Source organism: Amphibalanus amphitrite, unplaced genomic scaffold (genome assembly GCF_019059575.1).
Source record: "Amphibalanus amphitrite isolate SeventyFive unplaced genomic scaffold, NRLGWU_Aamphi_draft 000521F_arrow, whole genome shotgun sequence".
Lineage (NCBI taxonomy): Eukaryota > Metazoa > Arthropoda > Thecostraca > Balanomorpha > Balanidae > Amphibalanus > Amphibalanus amphitrite.
In genome coordinates this window covers 394,289-418,338 of record NW_024882015.1, presented here as the reverse complement: position 1 = coordinate 418,338, position 24,050 = coordinate 394,289, and the positions used below count along the sequence as shown (strand labels likewise).

The following is a 24,050-nucleotide window of genomic DNA, read 5'->3' as shown; positions in this document are numbered from 1 at the left end:
CGTACAATGATCCGCTTAAACCATGAACCTTTTTGGCCTTCCAGCATTAATTCCAAGCCTTTATCGTGAAGTCAAAGTTATTCCGATTCATAATGACTGCTGAGCGCTGCCTTTTGGTTGGTACTATTACATATAGGTACGAAACATGAGACTTTATTTCGGTCTACCAAATAGTTGACTGCAATTGATCTTGTCATGTCGCTAAAGCTACTTGGCTACCGAGGACAGTCCTCGCCCTTCGCGCCTTATCCCTAACCGTTTCATTGTCCCCTTTCTCCGCAGCTCCTCCTCGTCTGAACAGCCTCCGACTCCACCGCAAGAGCCAGCAGTCGGGCGCCGCCATCCGCGACTACGTCATCAAACTCGCCAACGACGACGACAGCACGTTCGCGCTCTGCATCTTCAACTTCCTGAAGGTCGGTGCTCACATACTGTTGGAATGATTTCATTTAAATATGTAAGCAAGAAGCGGAGATAATCGTCACAAGTCAGTGGCTAGTAAGTTACCCCTGAGGCTTATCTACTGTTCATTATACATTGTATTGTCAATATACATCCGTTTTAACCCTCCCCTCCTCTGTGTTATTTTCAGTGCACTCGTGAGGGCGCCGAGACGGACCCGCACGTGGTAATGCGCAACATCCGTCAGTTCTGTAACGGCATGAAGAACTACTTGGTGAAGCACGGAGAGGGCGAGTTCCATCAGGTGGTCCACCAGGAGCGCAGCAAGGTGGGTGCCGAGAGAGTGGCCCTGAGGATGGGATGGGGGGAAAGACGGGATTAGGTGGGGGTGGGGGAGAAAGAGGAGAGATAGGAAACAGAGGGGCAGGTCGCCATGCCTGGGCCAGGATTAGTTGATTGAATAGCTGATGTGCTCGAAAAGTTATCGCTATAGTTAGGCAAAAGGACAAGTTAAACTACGATAACATTACCATGCCTGTTTTACAAAGGTAAAACAACACCCCACGCATTACGTGAAACGCTGGGTGGTTCGCTTTGTCATTGCGGTTCCAGTCTTGCTCAAGGAAGTCTGTTTCGTCAGCACGGCGGTGCCCGCCTGTCATTTGATGGAAATGTTTCAGCTCTCCGAGACAGTCAATCACCAAACTTCGATGAAGCAGTTTGCTTTGATTGGCCCCGGTCCTGATGGGGCTCGTTACTCGGAAATTTGATTTATCAATCACGCGCTGGCATTCCGTATTGATCGCTCAGTAATGTATCACAACACTTCAGCTGTATGAGATGGCGTCATCTCAAAACCTGACACCCGTATCAATCAGCGCATTGACCGTTTCACGTTCTTGTTTCCCCAGCTGTCTTCCACCGAGTTCCTGAACCTGGACGCCATCTTGGAGGGGGTACTGGAGGAGCTACTGGTCCGTCCTCTCCACGACCACATCAGCGCCCTCTGGCGGCGGACGGCTCAGCGCAGCGGCGACTCCCAACGGCTGACGGAGAACTTTGAGCTGGCGCGGCGCCGGCCGACCGAGACGCTCGGTCTGAAGAGGGACCAGACGCCGCCGTCTGCGGCAGTTCTCGGCTCGGTGCGTCACTTCCTGGGCAGGATGCAGGACTCGGCCAGTCCGCTGGACAAGCTGGAGAGCCTGCTGGCCACGGTGTCTGCGCTGTTCTCGGCGGCCGGGGAGCGGGACGCGTGTATCCCGGCTGATGACTTCCTGCCGCTACTGCTGTACGCGCTGGTGCACTGTCACGTCACCAATGTCGAGGTCAGTTGCTCACCAACGTGATCAGTTTGTCACCAATGTCGTACTCAGTTATTCATTCATTTGCACAATAGCCATCATGACCAAGTGATCTCCATGGAGTGCAGTTGAGCGGCCTTCTTGAGGTCAGGTTATGCCGACCTTTGGTGGTGCCTCTAGGTTTTTATCGGTAATCACGTCTTCCATGTTGTTGGAAGTTAACAATTCTTGCTTAATGAATGCTCGGGTATCATACCGCGTTTTCTGTCATCACAGACGTTTTGCGTGCCAACGACTCTCTGACCAATCACCCCTCCTGTTTTACCGTCACAGTTTGAGGCGGACTACATGTGGGGACTGCTGCACCCGATGCTGCTGAATGGGGAGGCCGGCTACTACCTGACCATGCTGTCCTCGGCCGTGCACGTGCTCAAGAACGTGCTACAACATCCGGGAGATAAGGCCAACGACTCGACCACAAGGCTGTCACAGGTGAGATATGGGTTGACGAAGTGAGAAGCCGCTCGGTACGCACGTCTGTCGGTGAGAATATTTTATATAACAACTCTTTTTTTTCAATGCGGAAATCGGATTTACAAAAAAAAAAAAAATATTTCCGTTATGTCTCGTCTATGTAAATAGCCCTTGAATCATTCTAATTCACCGGCGCTAGCTACGTTTTTACTGTGTCGCTCACCATTCCGGACCTCTCTCTCCCCTCAGCGTTCGGGCAGCGGCAGCGGCTGCGAGCCCGTGGAGGGTTTCCTGCGCGTGGTAATTCCCGATGAGCAGCAGGGTACGATCCTGAGCCGTACCCTGCCCTGCCGGCCGGGCGCCACGGCCAGGGATCTGTGCAGGATGCTCGACCACAAACTGCGCATCACCAGTCCGCAGGACTACGGACTCTTCAAACTCATCAATGGCGATGGTGAGAGAGGAGGAAAGGAGAGGGCAGGGGAGGAAGAAACGGATGTGGGAGTAGGCGATTGTGTTTGGAGGGGAGTGAAAAGAGGCACGAGAACGTATGGGGATGGAGAGGTCGATAAGCCTTCGCTGTGAATTTATTATGTGCAAGGCCACTCCAATCTTAACCCGCTTAAGACCAGAAACAACCCAACGTGTACGATACTAGCTTGACTGGCCCACGCTACCCGTAAAATGTTCTTTTATGTATCTTATGTCCCGTCCGTCCTCCGTCCGTTTCACAGAGACGCTGGTCGGCGACCTCGAGTGTCCCCAGCTGGTGAAGCAGGAGCTCGCCTCCAAGGGCGTTCACTGCATGTTCTCCTATAAACGGCTGGAGGCCAAGATCGCCTGGCCCACCGGTCAGCTGTGACGTCATTGGGTATAATCCGCAGGCAGCTCTGACGTCAGCGGTGCAGGAGAGTGATTCGTATCGCGCCGAGAAGTGTTATTTTCTGTGTCCTTGCGCCTATATAAGTCTGTTGAGAGTTGTGGATACGCTGGGGCGATATCCCCAGGCAGCATCGCTCGCTAGTAGAGCTCTACAGCGGTGGAGAGCGCCGGCGCAGTGCTGAGGTGTCGGTGCTGCCATCTGTGGCCGAGTGGCGGAACTTGTAGTTGGCGAGTGGTCCACGAGGATCTGAGTGACCGTGATCTGCGAGTGGTGTTATTTTAGTGGAGAGCCGACGAGTGAGCGGCTGGGCGGAAACGATGGATTATCTAGTCAGAGTCCGCAGCAGCAGTTACACAGGTTTTCCACTTTACTAATGCAATATATCTGCGTTTGTTGTCTCCGATCTGGGTTTTGTAGCCAGGGTATGGGTCAACGAGGCATGATGGCTGATGCTGTGCAGAAAATCACATGCCAATGGTAACTAGATAGTCCAGACTCTGAATGTACAGATAAGAAAAGTAAAACAAGAAATAAAGGTGTGATCAATAAAAAAAGATATTAGGGATAAATGCAAGTCAGGCGAACCCCGAAACAGCACACGCCTCTTAGCAAACAGAGGCTCTGCAAATCGTCTTACCGTATACGAGATCTCGGTCGGGCTCGGGAGAACTGCGAATTCTGATCCTCTGAGCTGAACAGCAGTGCAGTGGCTTGATGACATCCTACTGATGTTGAGTGACGACCGCGGCGTCCGCAGCTCTCTGGGTCTCGCAGCTCACTGTCGAAGGAACGGTCACAAATACGGGCTGAGGTTACGGTTGTCTTTGAGAGGGTCGGGGGATAAGAGGGAGGCTCTGGTTTCGCTGGTTTGTTTGTTTGTTTTGTTGGGTTAGGCCCTTTCGGTCCAATGAAACCATTTCAGAGCCGGGAGGATGATAGGATATAGGGGGAGACATTGGTCTGGGCAGGCACCCTAGTGAGTCGCCGGGGTTGAGCCCGTCCAGAGGACAGCCCACCCAGCCCCAAGGCACTCACTGCACCCGGCTACGGGGTGCGCTCCCTCGGGAGCAGCGGTGCCGCTCCAAGGGAGCAGCCCGCATGAGATAAAGTTGCCTGACCAGCCCGGAGGGGGCTGCGGCGTGGAGGAGAAGGATTTAAGTATCCTGAGGACAGAAGCACGTAACGGTGGTTTCGCTGGGAGGGTAGCCAGTAGCCACTAGCCAGTAAGGCGGCAGTACGTATTTACCTACTCCTACCAAAGCAATCCTGAAGTGAAGTTTGCTTGAGCTTTCCAATGAAGAGACTTTTAGGACAACACAATAAACCATTAAGCAGTAAGCTTCAAGGCAACCTTCACGGTAAAATTCACTTCAGCGGTACGATTGGACGAGACTCTTTTGTGCCCCTAGTCCTAGACAAAGCCCTCCCTGAGCGGTAGCTAGCGACATCTAGAAAATATCACATTGCAGTGCTTACAAATCCTCCTAGATGTCGCTGCAACCGAGCTTCGCGCGTTTTCATATCGCGTCGGTGGCGCGCGGCGGCAACTCGGCCAGTTTCTGCTGTCTGCTTGGCGGGTGTTGAGCGGTGCGCGTCGCGGGCTGGACCGTTCCTGTATTTGTCGAAGGGCTTCGGCGACTGTGCAATAAGAAAGTTGAAGAAGTAGATTACGGGCCAAAGGAAGATATTTATGCACCAGTAAACCATCGGCGCCTAATTATGAAGGCGATACTGAAGTTCAGCTTGGTTTTCTTCGCGGCCATTGCAGGTTAGTTCTTGCCAGGTTTTTGACCGGCAAGTTTCTATATTTTATTGTATTTCCTATTTTTGTTTTTGGCAAAAGAAGAACATTATGTTTCTTTTCCACAATTCCTGATCCTCAATTGCATTATTAGTTTCTCGATAGCTCGCGTCCCGCGTATTGGTGCAACCGGTGGAGCTGTAATGGCGGCGATGGAAAATCCCGGAAGCGAAGCCCGAAGCTAGATTTGCACAAGGCGATGAATTAATTTCAGTTTCTAACCACTAGCCGTGATATTATTTTTACTTATTTAGTGAGCGTATTTAATACAAGTTACCTCTGGCGCTGTGCCGGGGATGGAGGCATTTGCCTTTGGGGCGCTACAGATGTCCCCTCCCCCTTCCTCCCTTTTTCCCTTCCCCCTGGATCAGGATCTGTCAAAGTAAAAAATATTCAAAACGTGTTTGAACTTGCACTGTATGCTGAACAACGTTGATCCCTTAGAAATGCCTTATCCCTGAGGCGAAAGGGCGGCACGGGTTTATCATAAAACTGACTTTCTGATCTTGGATGCTCAAATAAAATGTGGTGTTTCTCGCACCACTTCAGGAGGATAGACGAATTATTCGATTCCAGTGCTCGTTACCTCGCTCTTTGCGAAGAGCTCGGTTACAGCGGCTTACCTTCACATCGTTAGCGGGCGCGATTTGTGCTGTTTTCATGGTTTCCACGCGACACTGTGACATGCTGGAGCGACATGTCGCCTTCTCACGATGTTCCCAGTCACCCACTATCGGGGATAAGTCATCAATGTCACCAAAACGAAGAGAACGGTTATTGTCATCACGAGCTCGGCGCTTTTCTTGGAAGGCGCGGCAGTTTATCCCGCTCTACAGAAGTACTCAGATATACCTGTGTTGTTTTGCCACGACAGTTGCCTTTCGTGACTAAATTGATGTATATTTTCTGGATAAAATATAGCTAAGATCTGTTCTACAGGAAACGATTTTGTTGCCAATGCCATGATCGATTAATTTTTCGTGATTTGTTTCAGTAGGTATATAAAACTAATGCTGAGACTTCAAAGAAACAGATGAATTGAATTGAGCTCTTGATTCTAATTCTTGAACGAACTTTAGCCCATTCAATCTGAATCAATTATGTTGGAAAAAAGTGAGGACTTTCTCACATTATGATCAAAGTGTACCCCAAAGATAACATTGATCGCATCTACCGCTATTTTCGAATAAGACCGCTTGTTTATCGATTGGTTCCTATGCATAGTGTATGGAGCGAATGGTCAGCAATTCTTCTTCCTGGTAGGTATGTGCTGTTTTCACATCACCATATTTTGGCTATGTGGCGTATTTCTGTCTCATACAGACCAAACGCGTTCCCTATGATGATCCATCAGGAAAGCGTCACACCGCGCGATGAGTTGCATATCTAACGCAAAGAGCCGATGTATTTTCGATCGCAGCGCGCTGCTCTCTTGGCGTTAATCCCAAGGCACTTGCGTGCCTTTGGTCGGCCTCTGAGCCGCCTTTTGACCAGTGGAATGCCGTCTCGACCCGTGCTGCCTGGGAGTGTGTGAGTGTGAGTGGGGAGTGGGTGGGGAGGAACTCGCCGGGATGCCAGTTTTTGTTCCGTCGCTGCGCCGACTTGGTTCCACGGCTTTCTTCCTTACCGACATACCGACGTTGATGTTGCATTTATTACCCGCACCGCATTTGCCTTTGCGTGGAAGGTTAAATGTTGAAGAAACTCGTGTGTATGATAGGACACGCAAGACATTCGTGGGTGAATTGTGATTCGAGATTAGTTCAGCTGTTTTACAATAAACTCATTTGCAAGTTTTAATTGTTGTTCAAGGCTGTTGTGAAACTAGTCAAACACTCGACTTTCAATGCGATGTTTACCTTTGTTTGCACGATGCCGATTTATGCGCCACAAGGAGTCTAGAAAGATTACCTACTGGAGTTTTCCAATGTTTCTCAAATGCAGGACTAAACTCGAGAGTTAAATAGCTGTATAATGAGACGTTGAGCCTTCTGAACCATGGTGAGATTGTTTTCTTATTTTTGCTATTTTTATTTCTGCTTTTTCTCTCATTTCTTATTTATTGTCCTTAGGTTTACATCCAAACTGAAAAGCTAAATTTATATCGCATTTAATGGAAGAATGAGAACCGACGGATTGATTTGTTGCGCTCCCATAACCTTTTCAAAATAGCTTATTTAGATGAAGAGCTAAGATGCAGAAACATATATTTATTACGAATCCAACGAAGCAACGTTCATTTGCTCCCTTACACATACTACACAAACAGGTTATAACTTTCAATTCAAGCTTCAACAACCGCGAATTCTTCTGATCTTTCCGTCCCGTCCCATCCCATCCGTCTCCCATCCCGTCCCGTCTCCCAATCCGTCCCATCCCATCTCCCGTCCCGCTCGTCCCGTCCCGTCCCATCTCTCCTAGTCACAGGTGGTCGTGTGTACCGTCATTATCTCCCTGGGCTCCCCGGGCTATACAGCCCACAGCTGGCTGTCATAAAACGCCGCATGGATTGGAGCCATACGCCGGCACCGCACCCGTATCTGGACCGACTAATTACGAGGAGGTGACGCGCTGCCCAATATGGGTGATTGCTGTGCGCTGCTCATCATTATTGTCGAAAGCTGAAAATTACTGTTTTATTTTGTATTTTGTTCATGAGTTTTGGTAAACGTAATGCAGCATGCCTATTCTCGTATTGAATCTACGCTCAATACACTCAGGCCTTTTTCGGAGAAGCAAGGTATTATGCCAGTCCGTATTTCATGTTCCATACAATGTCCTAAAATTTGTCGATTTGGGTGGGAAACGACATCCAAATGAAATTCATTTTCCACTCTCACCACCAATTTTTAAGAACAATTTTCCACTCCCAACCAAGAAAACCTAGATTTTTTACCTATAGAAAGAGCAGTTGTGTGGGTGCCCGGTTTAGCATCAAACATTCTACAGTGCTACACCCTAGAATAAAATGCATGCTTTTTGTTGTTTATCACTCTTTTTGGATCTAATCGAATCAGCAGTTTTCCACTCTCTCCCCTCTTTTTGGTGGGTAATTTTCCCCTCTGACACCCAAGACAAAACTCAGTTTTGGGACACTGGTTCCATATACGCTATTCGTTTGACCTTTGTTTGAACTGTCTTGTAACGGTAAGACACGCTCGGCATTACATCATAACCTCTGTTTCAAATTCCTCGCCCCCGTGCACGCGCCGTCCGTTGTATTCGCGCCCGCATCCTGGGGCTGCCGCGGCAGCTGGCCTGTGCCGGTCCGCCGCCGCCGGCGCCGGAGCCGTGATACTCATTACGAGCGCGTCGGACCATCCTGGACGTGCCGGGCCCGCCGGGAGGCCAGTAATGACCGGGTACTGCCGAGCGGCCAGCGTCGGCTGCCAGAGGCGCAGATCGAGGCACTCCACTACACGCAGACAGTGTCGGAACGGGGCAAGAGTGCCTGAACAGCGCGGAGTGTCGGCACGCGGGTGCCCGTTGGGAGGTGTCTTGCTGGCAGCACACAGTCGCCAAGCGCGAGAAGCTGTCGCCAGGCGTTGCCCAAGTTTTGCGGCAAGGCAGCGATTTGGTACCGCGCCGTGCGGTAACTGCCTGTGATATATCGCCTGTCCGACCGAGATGATTTAGTTGGAAATTACACCCCTGTCTGGCATCCGCGGCTGTCAGCGATATTGCCGGAACGTGGGCCGATCTCCGCCCCGACATTGCTCACGTGCCGGGTCGTGCCCGGGCTGCGGCTGTGGCTATGCTCGTCTGGCTGGCTGGCTGGCTGGGTGGCCGTCTGGTTTCGTCCGGAACCGAGAGCCCCGGCTGGAGCTGGGGAGCGGTGCCCGGGTCGAACGGCTGCTGCAGCTATGCGGATATCGTGCCGGGGCACGTATTATCGAGCTGCCACAGCCCTCCCCTCCCCACCAGCTCTGGCCCCCTAGTTCCGGCTGATATTTACCTCTGTCTCAGCTGCACAACCTTTTACAGCGTGCTGGGATCAGGCTGAACCCGCCCTCTGCCCGGACGTTACTCCATTCCGGGTGTCAGACTCTGAGTCTGACTCGGTGTTTTGTCATGCCCTTCTCCTCGACTCCCCGCCCGGACGGTGCTCCATTCCAGGTCTGACTCGGTTTAGCGTCATGACCTGACTCTGTCTCCCTGCCTCCCTGCCTGCCTCTCTGACTCTCTGACTCTCTGCCTCTCTGACTCTCCGACTCTGGCATTGACGGAGGGGACGACGCGCGGCGGCGGCGGCCGGTCCGCTGCCGGCCCATTCAGCTGTCTCGGGTCGGGTCACAGCTCGGCGTCACCGGCAGCCGTCATCCGTCATCATCAGTCCCCGGTTCAGAGCGGTGTTGACGCCGGTGCCGCCTCCCGTGGCGCGCCGGGGAGACCGGCGCGGCCCCGGGCACGCAGGGCATTCTGAGGCTGACCTCCGGGGTCAGTGAGGTTGAAATGCTCCTAAGGAGAGAGAAATGAGGGAGAGGGATTGGGCTGAAACTTTGTTTGAGTGTGAAGTCGACTGTATGAGACCAGGCTGGAGATCAGTGTCAGGCCAGACAAGCCAGGCTACCGTCCGATTTAATAGGGACATTATTTAGAGGTTGAATAATAGATAGGGGTTCGGGGCGTAATGTCAGCCTTGATCCCTAAGTACCGTCAGCTCACGCGGAATAATCCATAGCGTGGCGCAGAGCGGCCTGCACCCGTCCCCCAGTGTTTGAGTTGGTGCGCTGAAGTGAAATACGGGCCACCCCGAGCCGTCACAGCAGTGACACTGAGTAGGATGACCGTGAGTCGGTCAGTGCCGTGAGACTGATGAGACTCGCCCGCCCAGTGACAAGGCGGCCTGAACAGAGACACGCTACTCCGCGTCAGTTCGCAGGGCGAATTACATCAATCAGTCTTTGGCTCTTTACACTATCGTCACTGGAATTTCGACCGCTGCCGGTTGCGTCAGCCTCCTCACCCAGTGACCTGCCCTCCCGCTCCGCCCCGGCCACTAGCCGCGGGCTTGATGAGTGAACATTTTCAGTTTGTCACCGGCCGATATCCGGTTCCCATCACAGCGGCTATTAGCCTCTAGGCGGGAATGGCGTCCCTCAGGGCAGGCAACACGCGTTTTCCGACGACAAATGAGCCAATGTTTGCCAATCGCCGGTGGAACGGTGTGAAATTAGGGCGGCCGGGTGACGACTAAAAACCCATTCGGTGTTATGTGCCACTCGGGCTTCAAAGGCGTTCAAACATTGACAGCGGCCGCAGTGGTAATTGCGTTTCCTGGGACCTGGGTAGTATCAAAACATTTGATATTTTAGTCGATACATAGCTGAAACATTCGATATTTTACACATTAGGTACAGAGCTGAAATTGTTTGTCTTCGGTGGCTTTCATTTCCTCGTTTTTACAGTCACTTCAGCCTTTTATTCGAAAATATCGTCCACGTTTGTCAGGCTGAACTGGACAGATGCTTGCTGGTTCTCTTTAAAACTGCGATAAGGACCATTTGATGCTCGTTAATTAATGTTTGTTTTGCGTTGACTAAGAAGACTCGCTAAAAACACGCCTTTCAAAAAGTCGTTCTCCAGTCAAAGCTTTAATCTTCCTGATTCTCCTCAGAAGCGCGCTGCATTCATGATGTTAAAGAATTATATTTATATACTATCCCAAACATGCAGAAGTTGTGCGCCGACCCTACAACAATTCAAGCACGGCTAATATGTTTCTCATGAATTCCCCTAAATGTCAAACTACTTAGTAATAACTCGACGGCTGACCCCATAAACCGTACGACCGCCCCATGCCGACGGGTATTGTCACCCCCACCCTCCCCCGCCCTCCCCTCCCTCCACTACACCGGCCGGGCGCCACACCTTTTCAGTGCACCGCTAAAAGGCCGGCGGGCCGACCGGCCATTCGCAAGCCGTTGGCGGTCGGTTTTGTGCCCTTTCTTGCGGCGCCCGGTCGGCGTTTGTCAGCGTTTTGCGCGTGTTCGCGAGACATCAGTATGCTGCCCGTTCGGGCGGCGCTGGACGACGAGCCTCATTAGGTAGACACTAGCGTGGACCTAGCGCTCTGCTGACCGGGCGGCGGCACGGCCTCGGAATAGAGAGACGGTGGCGACCCTGTGTTTCAAGCTCAGTAAATGTGAACGGGTGAGTTCCTTTTAATCCTAACTTCTAATCAAGGTGCGCCCTGCCGACTAGTGCAACAATGCATGCCTTGTCAGAAATATCAAATCAAACTGATGCAAACCCTATGGAAGGCTCGCTCCGTGCTCCAATAGCACCTGCCCCTCCCGGATACCTCGGGAATGCTTCTCCCGGAAGTCGGCCTGGGCCGCTCCGATCCCGTCTGGCGGCAGTCGTGGCCGGGTCGACCTCCCGCTGTGGATTTTTACGGCTCCGGCCTGCAGCTGGGTCGACCGCCGACCGCCCGCGGCGCCGGTGATGACCCAGGGGTCTGGCAGTGACCCCGGACTCTGTCCCTCTGCCCTGCCCCTACTGGGGAGCCCTCGGGGTGCCTGCTACTTCCAGGGGCTAGGGATAGGGGAGGGATGCGACGAGGCGTGTTGAATCGATTGAGACTGCGGTGTCTGGAACTAACCGAATGTGTCTCGTTGAATGCGGAGAGTCTGATACGGTCAATGAAGGGCTGCAGTCCGGTTCGTGCCTTGCACTGTGCACTGTGCAATACGTATTACGTGTGACACGTCTCTGAATAAAGTGGACCCCTCTCTAAGCTCGCGACCAAGCAACGGCTTCTATACCTCTACCTCCTTCACCATCCTTCCTTCTTCATTGATGCTGCTATTTCTTCGGTCCTTTTCCTCCAAACTCTGCATTGTTTTCCACTCTCCACACACTTAAGTGCAATGCAATCAAAATATAGCACTCCACGGAAGTACCCTCTAAAATTTTCAACCTTTCCTTCCGGTATCTTCATCTCCTGACCTCTGAACTTCGACAGCCCTAACCCGACATTCTTACGTCATCATAAGGCACATCGTGCTCCTCCCACTGCGAGTCTTAAGTAGAGGTGGCAAAAGATGAAAATTTTGGGAACCAGACTCGAACCAGACCCGGCTGGACATTTCTGGAACCAGTCGGACCCGGTCTTAGTTGGAATCGGAACCAGTTGGACCCGTTCCCCAAAAGTCAATTAATACAAACTACTTGTAGGTATCATTAGTTGCATCATGTAAAACAGCCTATTTCCAACTGGGAATACTCATGAGCTACTGTGTGCAAAGAAACATTCACTTCATTCACTTCATATTTTGCAATAATGTGTAGTGTGCAAGGCAAGATGTATAGATTATGGTAGGACCCGGTTGGACCCGTCAGAAAATTTCCAGGAACCGGTCTGGACCCATATGGGTCCAGACTGGGTCTTTGGACCGGGTCCTCGGGTCCACATTTTGCCATCTCTAGTCTTAAGCCTAAGCTACACTAGCATGAATTCCGACGTTTTTTCGGTTTCTGCAGGATTTCGGTTCGCGTCGTCAAGTTCGCCTCATAGCGAATGCATTGCGCAAGCTACACTGCCAGTCTGGCGTCCCGTGGGACGAAAACCCGCAAAAACCGACGAGTCGGAACCGAAAAAAAGTTCAGAGCTGTGAACTTTTTCTCGGTTTCTGCGGGATTTTGTTTTAGTGATGAATGATTAGAAGTGATTGTTGCTGATAATATTGTGACGATGGAACAGTTTCAAAAGTAAATGATGAAAATGGTGTAATTCATTATTAAAGAAGACAAGATATGTTTCAAAACTCTTCATTCTACTTCAAATATGATAATACAGAAAATTGTATCTAAGCTGACAAATGATTATTGTCGAAAATATATTTTGGTTAGTTGTAAAATCTTTAAAACAATTATTCAATTATAATTTTGTTAAAATACAATAATATTTAACATGAATAATTAATTAATTCGATCACTTATCCATCACTATGCTATAAACAACAGCGTCCACTCGGCGGCCGCCCGGAACGAAAAAACGCAGAAACCGTAAAAACGCGGAAACCGAAATCACGCAGAAACCGAAAAAACGCTGACAGTGTAGCCTGAGCTTTACACGGATCGTGACACCTGCACTCTCAGCATGGTGATGTGCGCACTGGATGAGCTCGTCCCACACGCTGTCCCTCCGCCCACTGTCCCACTGTCCCACTGTCCCACCACCGTGCACCGTGCTGCGTATAATAAATGGCGTCGAACCAAATCATACCGAGCTCTTGCACCTGCACGTTTGAGTGAGCTACTGTCGAGTGACCAGGGAAGGGTGTGATTATGCGTGTGTGTGCGTAGGGCAGATGATTGATGGGGGTGTGGGAAGCGGGCTATTTCTCAAGGGAATTCGTTATATATTTCTCAGGGACACGTATTTGATGCCTCAAAACATCGAGTAAGACAGGGCTCACACTTAAAGGGACCCTCTCACCTTCAAAAAAGTTTATGAATTGGCATGAAAGTGATGTCGCTCGATTCAGAAAGAGCGAAAACGAATATCTACCAAATTTCACCGAAAAATATTCACCGGTTTTCAAGATATAAGACTTTTACTTTTGTTTACTTTTTGGGATCTCCGCTGTTCCTAGCGACTTTATTTGGAAGCAATAGTTTGGCAGCTGAAAGTGCGGCACTTGTTGCGCGCAAAGCAGCCTATACCACCGCGTGCTACAAAACGTTTTAGTCAAACATTTAAAAATCGTTAGATATCTGTGCTGACGTCACACAGTCAGAGGGGTATTCCTATGCATTAGCCCCTCTGAATCAAAATGCAGCAATTTTGAAATTCAATATTTCCGATTTAAGGCATTTCTCGATGTTGTGAGTGCCGAAACCGGTAATTGTGAGCCAGGGACCCCATTTTGGCTATCTCAACTCAAATCTAATGTTAAGGTGGGAGGGTCCCTTTAATTCATTTATTCTCTCTCTTCGTTTTTATATTTATTATATAATAGCTAAAGTTTTATATATAATAGCTGGGTTCCGTACTATATGTGTTAAATCATCGCTATTTTGCATTTGTTTTCGTTTTGTTTCTGTTGTTGTGCCCAGTGGGTATTCTTACCTGTTTCGTTTCCGTAGCTGCAATGTGGTGAGGTGGGGAGGGGGGGGGGGCGCTAAATGAAGACAGTGAAAATGAGGCGATAGCCGTAATATACTGAACTTGTTTAATCATTTTTTATTGGTATACATTAGTCTCCAGATAGGTATTCTTCGTAACTTCAATACGCTTATAGATCCGCCTCTTGGAACGTTTCCTCCATGCCTCTCCGATCGAACTACCCCAGCCTTATTCGTGTAGTCGCTCCCGCCTCTGGGATCTCTCCCACCCTCCCGGTCTAACCGAGCCCACCAATCTCATGTCGCCGGGGGCGGACACCGGCCGACCAGACGGAGGCAGGCCTACAAGCTATTAACGGGTGCTTATTGGGGCGACCGGGAACGGGAGTCAGATGATGGAGAGAGAGAGCTGTTGACTCCGGTAGCTGTTCCAAAAGGCGAGCCGAGGGACTGGCGGTAGGAGTCACAAAAAGCTCACCTCAGACATGCTTTGATGCGTGTCGATGTTGGCGTATATGAACGCGTTTTTTCAAATAGTTTTTCTCATCTGTCGTGTTATGCAACGCTCCGCTATCTGAAATTAACATCGAAATTGAATGCGGTTCTCCGTAATCACTGTCAGCCATGATGTGAAGAGTTTCTTATTTGTTGGAGTTAAACTGAAGTTGCCGAACTATGTAAATACAGTGCAGTAAGTGCTTAACCGCTTATGCATCGTTATTGAATGGTTAAGTATTTTCCAATAACTTGAATAACTTCATTGCACGCCAGCATTTGTTGACAATCTACCCATACAACTAGAAAATTCTTTGGAAACTCACGATGAAATTGATAACCTGTTTGTCTCATAAATTAACCCACTGGCGCCGCCATCTTCCCATCCTAGCCAGCGTTCTGAGAAGATGCATGGCTCCATTATACGCAGCCCCCATCAATTATACAGCATTATACACGCAGCCCGCATGTCGGTTCCTCTATCTACGCCTTTCTCATCCCCCATATTTTGTCTACGCCCGACGCGTCGCACCACCTGGCACCAGCTTCGATCCGAACCGGGGTAAACCACGCGGCTTGCGGTCCAACCTTGTGGAAACAACCCGCTTCGCCGTGGCGGCTGAGGTAGCAGACAAGGCTTACAGAAATAGGTGCCAGCAGGATTGGTAACATATGGGTTGCCCTCCGTGGTCGGACCGTCGGGTTGCACAAAGATGAAAGGCATTGCGGTGAGGTGTTGTGGCGCTTGCGTTACTCGTACCTGGCTTTGACATCGGTCGCGGTTGAGGCTGGAGTGTTTGGCGGCGTGGCTTTGACCGTGGCTTTGTCTGTGACTTTGTTTATGTCTGTATGTGGCTGTGGCTGTGGATGTGGCTGTGGCTGTTGTTATCTTCGGGTGTGGTGTTTGGGGTTGCTATGTTGTGATGCTACGATCCTTATCTATCTACCTTTATGCTTTTTCTGGACTGTTTGATGGTTGTTATGTAATGCTTGTTCTGTCGCCTGCGGCTCATTACGTGCCGCAGTCGCACGGTGCTTCTGTCTGCTGTGGCCACAGTTTCTACATCATTCCTGTTATGTTCTCGCTGTCGTCTGCCTATCAACCTTCAGTGCGGCTAGGCATGTCACTCGATGTTCTGTGTGGTCTAACTAAACCAGCACCATTGGTGGTTTCTACCCTCGGTCCCATCGGTCAGTTCAAAACAATGAGCTCAATGCCTTATTGCCTTAGCATACGATACGAATTACGAGAAGTTTATTTATAACGGTGTTTGTATCGATCCTCTGCTGCTGGGATCTCCCCGCAGTCTTCTATCGTGTCGCATCTGTCCAGCCTTTTCTGCGCTGTTTGTCGTGCTGTTTATCATGCTGTGTGTCATGCTATGTGTCATTGATGTGCCTTACTCCGACGTAGCTTTTCTGTACTGTCCTGCGCGGTGGCTGTGCTGTGCTGTGCTGTGCTGTGTTGTGTTGTGCTGTGCTGTGCTGTGCTGTGCTGTGCTGTGCCATGCTATGTCATAACTGCGCTCTGCTACGTTCTTGCTTTGTTGCGCCGTAGTTTATCTCTATACCTACAGCCTTAGTTTGTCTGCATTGTGCCCTTCTTTTCTGTACTCGGTCGCTTGGCTGTATAGCCGTAGCATGGCTACGTAGCACCGTAGCCGTACGCTGCCGCCTTGGCTGTAGTGGCTCGTCCTGGCCGCCCTGGGACTGAGATCGATACAAACCGAGAGCCTGGGGACACTCCGCCTTGGACGGAGACTGGACATCTGCGCAGAGAGGTGGCCAGGACAAGGAACTAACGCGGAGGCTGTAGAGGCTAACATTGGCCGTAGTGGAGGTAGAAAAATCCTATGTTTAATAATTAATAGACATAAACCTTTGCTGCCCAGTGCCCATATGATTGATATGCAATATGAATCCTAATTCCTATGGTCCAATGTTTCTATTTCTGCATGTAGTCATAACACAAGCCGTACAAGAAATTAGTCATGCTTTTGAGAAAAATCAGAAGCGGTATCAAGAAAGTGGTAACAGCCCACCCACATCCCTTTGTTTGCCATAAACCAACCATTAGTCATCTCTTCCCTCTCCTTCCGTTCCCATCTGACCCTTGACCCTCTGCACTGCACGCTGCACTGTGCACAGCGCTCTCAGGCCCGGATATGTGACTGGCCGCCCGGGGGTGACCCGTTATTCTTACTGTGCATGTCGCGGCATATCAGCCGGGTGACCGCAGCACTGCGGGGGCCTGCATGATTCAGTGCCTCCGGCGGTACCAGCGTGGGGCGGCGCTGGGTGCCCCCGGGGCAGCGGTCTCCGGTGGCGGAGGGGGGGGGGGGTCGTTCTCGACTTCTGGAGAGCATTGTGATACTGGTTGAAATTGAGTTCCTCTCTTGGATGTGTCGGAGAGATGCTAGAATTTGGTGGCGTCATGTCGCGTTTGAAAATGATGCCTTTTGCACAATGTGGAAAGTTTTTGAATGAAAAAACTGTTGAGTTATTTTTTTTCTACAGCTCAATTATTTTGACTAAGCTTCAGTGAAGTCCCTGCTGTGCAATAATGCAAGTTTTTAAACGTGTTTGGTCTTATTCACTGAGCGCTGGCAAACTGCTCACTTTGTTTATGACCAGTTTACGTGTTTCCAATGTTTACTGTCATGCATAATGGATGCACTCGCGTATTTAGTGTGTGACTAAGCCATACATCAAAGTTCATACATCCCGCTCCTGCGACAGTAGCGTTGGTACTGTCAACCATGAGTTACTGCAGTGGCACCCCAAGCGGTTACAATGACCAAACACCCCCTGTACCCCCTCCTGCACCCCTTTCCGACCGACAGCACGCGCCGGTTGCAATATGAGCGGCGGCTCGGACTGCCGCTCTATTGCTCATTGTTTTCAATAATTGGGTCCAGAGTTCCGTGGAGCTTGGGTTTTGTTCCTCCTGACCAAGACCCGCCCCCGGAATCTGACCCGCTCGGCCTCTCCCCAAATGTCTCCCCGACAAATTATCAGCAGTTCCGCGATTGTCAGGGCTCGATTAAGTGACGATCGTTGACCAGTTGCTGACAGAAAACTGTCCCGTTATCTCAGCAGTTTCTTGGCTCGTAGCCAGTGTCCTCTGGAAGTTCTCTCCTAATTCTGTCTCCGGGAATGGCTCATGAGCCGTGAAAAATGTGTCTGTTGCTTCTTCTGGTGGCCGTGGTGGCTTGTAGAAAAGTCCCCTGTTGCTGCTCCGAGTAATATTATGTGGGAATGATAGCCAGCGGGCATAGACACCCAACCAGTAGATAGTGATGTTGGTGTTATTTGGGAAACATGGACAGTCAGTACGGACTAGTGTTATTTGGAAATGGTAGACACGCAGCGGCCCGGATATGAGGCTGCTCCATTTGACATGATGCGACGCGCCACATTGTTCGTGCGTCGGCATCGTCGCTCCCTGGACATTCATAGTGCTATGTTGGTGCACGGTGACGTGTCATGATTGTGCGGCGGCGCGTGCCGGTGGCGGGTCGCGTGCGTCCGTTCTGACCCAGGGGAGGGCGATGGGTGATCGCTATCAGTGTCTTACACACCCCGCGGGGTGGTTCGGGTGTGGACCGTGCTTACGGTAACTTAGACAGCTGAGGTTACGTGGATAGATTATCAGACAAAGGTCAGCGGGTGGTAGTCAGCGCCAATTAAAGCACGCCTTACTTAATCATTGACATGTTTGCAAATTATGGATCATGTGAGTTACATATCGCACTACTTGGAGCCACTAAACATTGATTTAGCTTTGTGCATACCGTATGCACTATGCAGCTTTGTTTGTCAAGACGATATATTTATACAAACAAATAGCAGGCACATGCCCTCAGGGGGCTTATTGCATAATGCATAAATGTCGGTTGTCATGGGCCGAAGCCGATATAGGTTCGATGGCTCGGGGGCAATGACTCTGCAGGCGGGACATAATGAGATCCTCGGGTGATATGTCTACCCGAACTGCTCGCCGTAGTTTCCTATAGCTGCTATCCAGTGCTGATAGGCGCTATCCACTTGACGGGCGCTCCGCAGGGACTAATTTGGCCACTGGAGTATAAAGCCGCACTAAATTACAACTCGAGCTGCTATAAATCCCGGATGTTGTCCCCATAAATACGACTTACAACATCATCTGCGTTGCATTAGATTTAATAGGTCGATAGCTCAAGCTCTGTCACTCGTGGAAATACGCACGCTAGTGTTTAAAACCAAGCATTCGACTTCTCCCCACACGCAGATAAAACACAGGAACAGCGGGATATATAATGCGCACATCTGTCGCTTTAGACCCGTGCCTGATCGGTCGATTCTTTCCGGAGATGGCCGATACTTGGTCTGGTCGAGTCGTCAGCTCCCAATGGGGGAGTATTAGAGGTCGGCCAGCCTCGCGGTCGGGTGGGCCGGACGTCGGTCGGTCGGTTATAGATCGATGGACGGGCCACTGGCCGGTCACTTTACGACCCCCGGGCTCCGGCCGGGCTGCTGGGGATGGGCTTGGCTGCTGTCTTGGCGAGACAGAGATGCGCCGTATACGGGCTTTATTCCTCTTTTACGTTTAAACTGAAATGCTCCTGAGTGTTGGTCACTTTATGTTTGTAGTCGGGAAAATTTTTGTCATATTAATGGCTTACATAATAAAATGAGAACAGCTGCTCGGTATTTCTTTACTTTGTCTTCATGCATAGCCCACTCGTACCTATCGAGGCTTTCTTGAGGTCGAGCGCAAGTCCATTCGCCGTTTTCGCCTCTGCCGTCGTTTTCTGCATCTGACCCGGTTCGCGGTGCTAATGACCCCATCGCCGCCGTACATCTTCTGTGCCCCGCCTGCGGGAGACAGGACACGCCCACTCCAGGCGGTGGCCACGCCCTCCCAACGGGCCTCCTGAACAGACGGCGCCGGCGGGCACCAGACGTCGCGAAACTGGCTGACTAGACTTGGAGATCTGGGCCGAATTTGCCAATAGTTTGTAGGTTCTTGTATGCAATGCGACTGGGAAGGCATCAACTCTCAGTTACATTATTTGCCAGACCCCGGCGCTGCAACCCTGCTTGGCATAGCTTTACCAAATAGCATTCCTTTTACTGCTGCTACTTCCCATTAGCAATGGTTTTGAGAACCGCACAACTGCTTCAACTTTTTGATTTATTGCACCTCTCATGCCCAAGGATATTGCAGCGTTTCAGAAATTCTTTCTTTTATTGCAGTTCCATGGAAATATCTATTACTTCATAACAGTCACGTTGATTCATCCGTCATGTGAGCTGAAATGCCCGAGAGTAAGGGAGTTTCATTAATTTCCCAGCTCTTTCAGGCCATGACTGGTTGGGAGGGTCGGATCCAGGGAGTCAGTGGTAACCATCTCTTCCTTCAGTACCTAACGGTACCGGGCGTGAGTCGAACTCGAATCGAACACGAGTCCATTGTGAGTCAAATGCGAGTCGAATGGCCCAATGGCCTCCCAGCAGGGATCGGGGCAGATCCTAGCGAGACGAACTCACCCTCACAAACACGCATTCACAATTATCGTCGGCGCGGACAAAGGCACAGCCGGCGCCGACGGGCGTCTTGTTTACAGCTCTGTCTGCGTGGGGCGATCCGATGAAACCGAGAGTAATTCGAGCCGGCTGGTGTCGGGTCGGGCCGAACCTGATCAGACAACTGTCCTCGAATGTGATTTCAGAGGAGCGTCTCCAAACTAAGGCAACTTTGCTCGCCGCCCGGTCACGCTCCTGGAGTTGGCCGGTGACCGATAAGGGGATTTGCCGGCGCTGTGGGGCGAACGGTCACCGCTGTGAGACGCATTGGGTGGCTTCTTTCGTACGAAGAGGTGGCTGGAACCCTGCCCTGAACCTAAACCGATTGTAGGTGTGAATAACCGGAATGTTCGGTTACCTTACAGCCTCATTCGTACTGTCGCAGGTGTGTCCAGTCCTTACGCTTGTGGCATGTGATAACTCATCTTTCTTTGTCACAGGCTGCCGCAACCCGTCCGTCGATTTTGCCGGTCGATCCCAAATCCAATCCAGGTGCTGTGGCTGTCAAAGCTTGCCGCCGTCGATTGCTGAATGATTGCTTCCGTCGCTGCACTTCGCTTCCTGTGTGGCTTTGTGTTGCAATGCAGCAACAAATCAACATTGATTGAGTTTGAAGCATAAGGCCTTTGATGAATGGGCGAAGATGAGACCCAGTTTGTGCTAGGTATTTTATTGTAATCCATAACTCCAGGGGAAAACCACGGATCTAATGCCTAGTACAGTACCTAGTACAGATCTAATACCAAATACCGAGACAGTAAGTGGTCAGCATTGTCGTCTGCCAGCCACGACAGCCAGTCTGTCTGTCCTTCCATCTGTCCATCTGTGTTTCAGCATTCCCCTTCCTCCCGGTCATGCCCGATCAGGAAGCCGGACGGAGGCGGGTCACGTTGAACCGGAGCTGACCTCCGGGGGTCGGGTGCCGATCGAACACCCCCGCTGCTCTCCAGCTGAGTGGCGATAGCCCGCCGGGCGGCTGATTGATAAGTTCATCGAGTGCCGACCGGCGCGGCGGAGGCGCAGTACCTGCACTTGCCAGATTGGCACGCCCGCGCGCGGGGACTCTGGAGTAGCTCCAGTGCCATCTTCATCGTCCCCACCGCCGCCGCCACCGCCTACGGTGCTGGGTAGTGGGTGCTGCTCAGCTCGACCTAGCGGCAGTGAGAACTCTCCAGGGAGCCGCCCATCACGAGCCAAACAGCTGATCACCCGTCCCTAACCCAGTGACCTGACCGGGTCACTGTGAGAGCACCACCGGCGGCAGTCCAGTGACCTGACCCCGACCCTTCGTCACCGGCCGTTCCTCACCGGCTCGCCGGCCGGGGATGTTTGTTGTTTGTGTCGGTCGCCGCACGGCGCGGTGCGGGAAAATAGAGGCATACTTCACGGGCGGACCATGAAATGACGGGCTGGGAGGCTGGCAGGTCAGCAGATGACCCTGACCAGCGCCGTGCGTCACCTCTCCCCGCCCGGGGGGCGTGGCCGGCACACGGGCGGACAACAGCTGACGCCCAGCACGCCCGTTATTACCAACACTAAATAACAGTCCGCGCTGGAAAGTGAAAGAAAATGTCCGCTGATTAACCTGAAATTAACCAAGTTTCTACATTGTGCGTCTGCCGTCTAAAGGTGCGATTCGTTTCCCAAAACACTATGCGATTAAGGTTGGTGTGATATTTATTCTCGCATAGCCAGTGAATTTCTACAATGCGTTTTTTCAAGCGCCAATATCCAAACTCCTCGCGCTCTATATGACCCGTTTCCGACCATTTATCGCCACCTCCGGTCTGTGGCGGCGCGCGCTCGCGGACGCGTCGGCCCCATCGGCCTCGACAAGGTCAGTCGGCCATCGGCGAGGCCGGAGGCGCACCCCGAGCATCGACCGTCGCCGCCGACCGGCATCGACCCCGGGCTGGTGGTGGCCCAGTTGTCTGCCGCGCGCCGGCCGGCCCGCCGCCGCCGCGCTGCGAGCGGGAACTGGAGCTGGACTGACCGAGACGGACGGACGTACGGACTTACAGACTGACGGACAGACGGACTGACGGACGGCGATTTGGGGATTGACGAGCTGATGAGGGCTGGGAGATGAGCTAGAGAACGTAGCATTGGGAGATGGGAAGAAGAGTGGAAGGTAGATGGAGAAGGAAGTGGGGTCAAGAGATTGGGAAAGAGAGGATTGGAGACCGGAGAATGAGCGGGTGGAATATGTGAAGGAGAAGCGAAGAAGCCACAGGGTGATTGAGAAGGAAACGCTTAACGGTCGAGGGAGCAGCGAAAGATGTTCGGTGTCAAAATGTTGGCATGCGGGAAAGAGGATCAGTGATGTTTACATTCTGTGTTTATTATATCTGGCTTTTCGTTTTGCCTTGTGATGAATGTAAACAGTAGACTAAAAGGCGCGACTGCTATTCCGTATCGCACTAGTATAATGAGAGACCCGCTTTGAAAACGACCCAGCCGCCCCTCCAACACATACCTAATCGCGCGCGTAAGGGGCGAACACGCTTCAATGTTATGCCGTCAACGCAAACGTCGCCCTGCAAACTGGTACCGAGCTGTCAGTAGTGTTTGGGTTTTGATGATTGATGACTGTGCGAGCGTTATCATAATACACTTGTGAGACGCCAGGGGACATGTGCGTGTTATGACAGCACACACAAAGTTCGTCATGTTGCTGGAGAGAAGGTTCAGATTATTTTTATGTGCTGCTAATCAATGCTGGTTTTAGCAATCGCACGGCTGGTGGCTGGTCACTTGATGCACGTCAAAATATTTGATAGCGCCTCAATGCAACGTTCTGTTACGCTATCTTTGGGCTGTCTCTGCAAAGTAAATCATGGGATTAAATTATTAATGTGTTTCGTGTTAACTATTTAGCTTCGGCATATACTTAAAGGTCAGTCTTATCGGTCAACCAGTCCAGTCATCTCCGAAGGCTAACCAAATCGGCCTCTGTCAACTGAAATAGAGAACCGGATCAGTTTTCTTTTCGCCAGTTCCGGCACTTGGTATTCGTATCAGAACCTCTTTTCTGGAATCGTTTTTCGCGCAGCTTGTGATAAGGTCGGTAACAGTTTCCGTTCCACTCTCGACACAGTTGTTTGTTCGGGTTGGCAGAAGAGTGGGTCCCAGCGAAAATCTGAGTTGTGTCATCTCTGGCTTTTTGGAGTAAGGTTGTCGTGGACTTCCGCTCTAACTCCTGCATAAGGCTTTGTAAGATGCGTATTTGTGCGTTTTAGTTCACAGTTTATGGTCCGCGTTTATCGCCCTGGGTCGTTCTTTCAATTTTAGTCGGAATTTGAAGAGGCTATAAAGCGGCACCTCCATCATATGCTGATGGCCATTGGTCGTTTTATGTCGCTTTGTAAAATTTCCTATGCATTCTTAATAGCCACTGTGAAAATAATGTTTTGGGATAAATGCGATGGCTACAACTGGCGTACTATGCTACAAGAACCCCAATGAGATTAACTTTCCATTTGTATCTTCCTTTCTCAGTTTTCAACACCATCCTTTGCGCTGCGATCTTTTCAACACAGAGAGGGACAGAGGCCTCACATGCATTTCACATATCTGTGCGAATCGTGGTTGTTTTCTCAAAATCAGCATGCTCCTCGTCGCGTTAAAAGGATTGGACGTGTCGCTGCCTTCTGGAGTATCCGAGAGTTTCAGACCTCCCTAGTTTTCAGATTCGTCAGCCATGTGTGAGACACTCGAAAAGGCAACGTCAGCTGCTGTGAAGTCAACAAAATTGTGACATTGTCCACTAAACGCGCAGTCTGGCCCATTGCCTGTGTAAGGGAAGAAGTGGCGAAAAGTTGTGGCAGTAGTGAGAGTCTTGCTCTCTTTTTCGGCGAGCGTGCTTGCTTGTTTTGTTTTAAGTGAACGTGCGGTGCGAGCTTCAACCGTAGAATAAAACCAAAGGATAACGCTGTTGCAAATATCAAAGTGTAAGTTATCTCAAGACAGTAATTCGGCCTTCAATTCTTTTCTCGCCTCAGTAACTCAGTTGTTCTTGAACGATGAGACGCTACAAGGCCGGGTTTGATTCATT

At 50.9% G+C, this 24,050-nt stretch overlaps 2 protein-coding genes across 5 annotated transcripts in view; both read left to right on the top strand.

Moving 5' to 3' along the window:
• Positions 1-3,463, top strand: part of LOC122393177 (protein sprint-like) — a 46,172-nt gene extending 42,709 nt beyond the window's left edge. For all 3 annotated transcript variants that reach the window (XM_043388952.1, XM_043388953.1, XM_043388954.1), the window contains 6 exons: positions 283-416; positions 593-730; positions 1,314-1,727; positions 2,037-2,195; positions 2,427-2,631; positions 2,912-3,463. In XM_043388952.1, the coding sequence (XP_043244887.1) occupies positions 283-416; positions 593-730; positions 1,314-1,727; positions 2,037-2,195; positions 2,427-2,631; positions 2,912-3,039 (1,178 nt within the window). In that variant the 3' untranslated portion in view covers positions 3,040-3,463. The remainder of the gene's footprint in view (positions 1-282; positions 417-592; positions 731-1,313; positions 1,728-2,036; positions 2,196-2,426; positions 2,632-2,911) is intronic.
• Positions 3,464-4,576: 1,113 nt separating this feature from the next.
• The window catches only part of LOC122393178 (fasciclin-2-like), a 94,843-nt gene continuing 75,369 nt past the window's right edge, over positions 4,577-24,050 (top strand). Inside the window, exon 1 of one of the 2 annotated variants that reach the window (XM_043388955.1) lies at positions 4,577-4,828. In XM_043388955.1, the coding sequence (XP_043244890.1) occupies positions 4,780-4,828 (49 nt within the window). In that variant the 5' untranslated portion in view covers positions 4,577-4,779. The remainder of the gene's footprint in view (positions 4,829-24,050) is intronic. The other variant, XM_043388956.1, reaches the window with a different exon arrangement.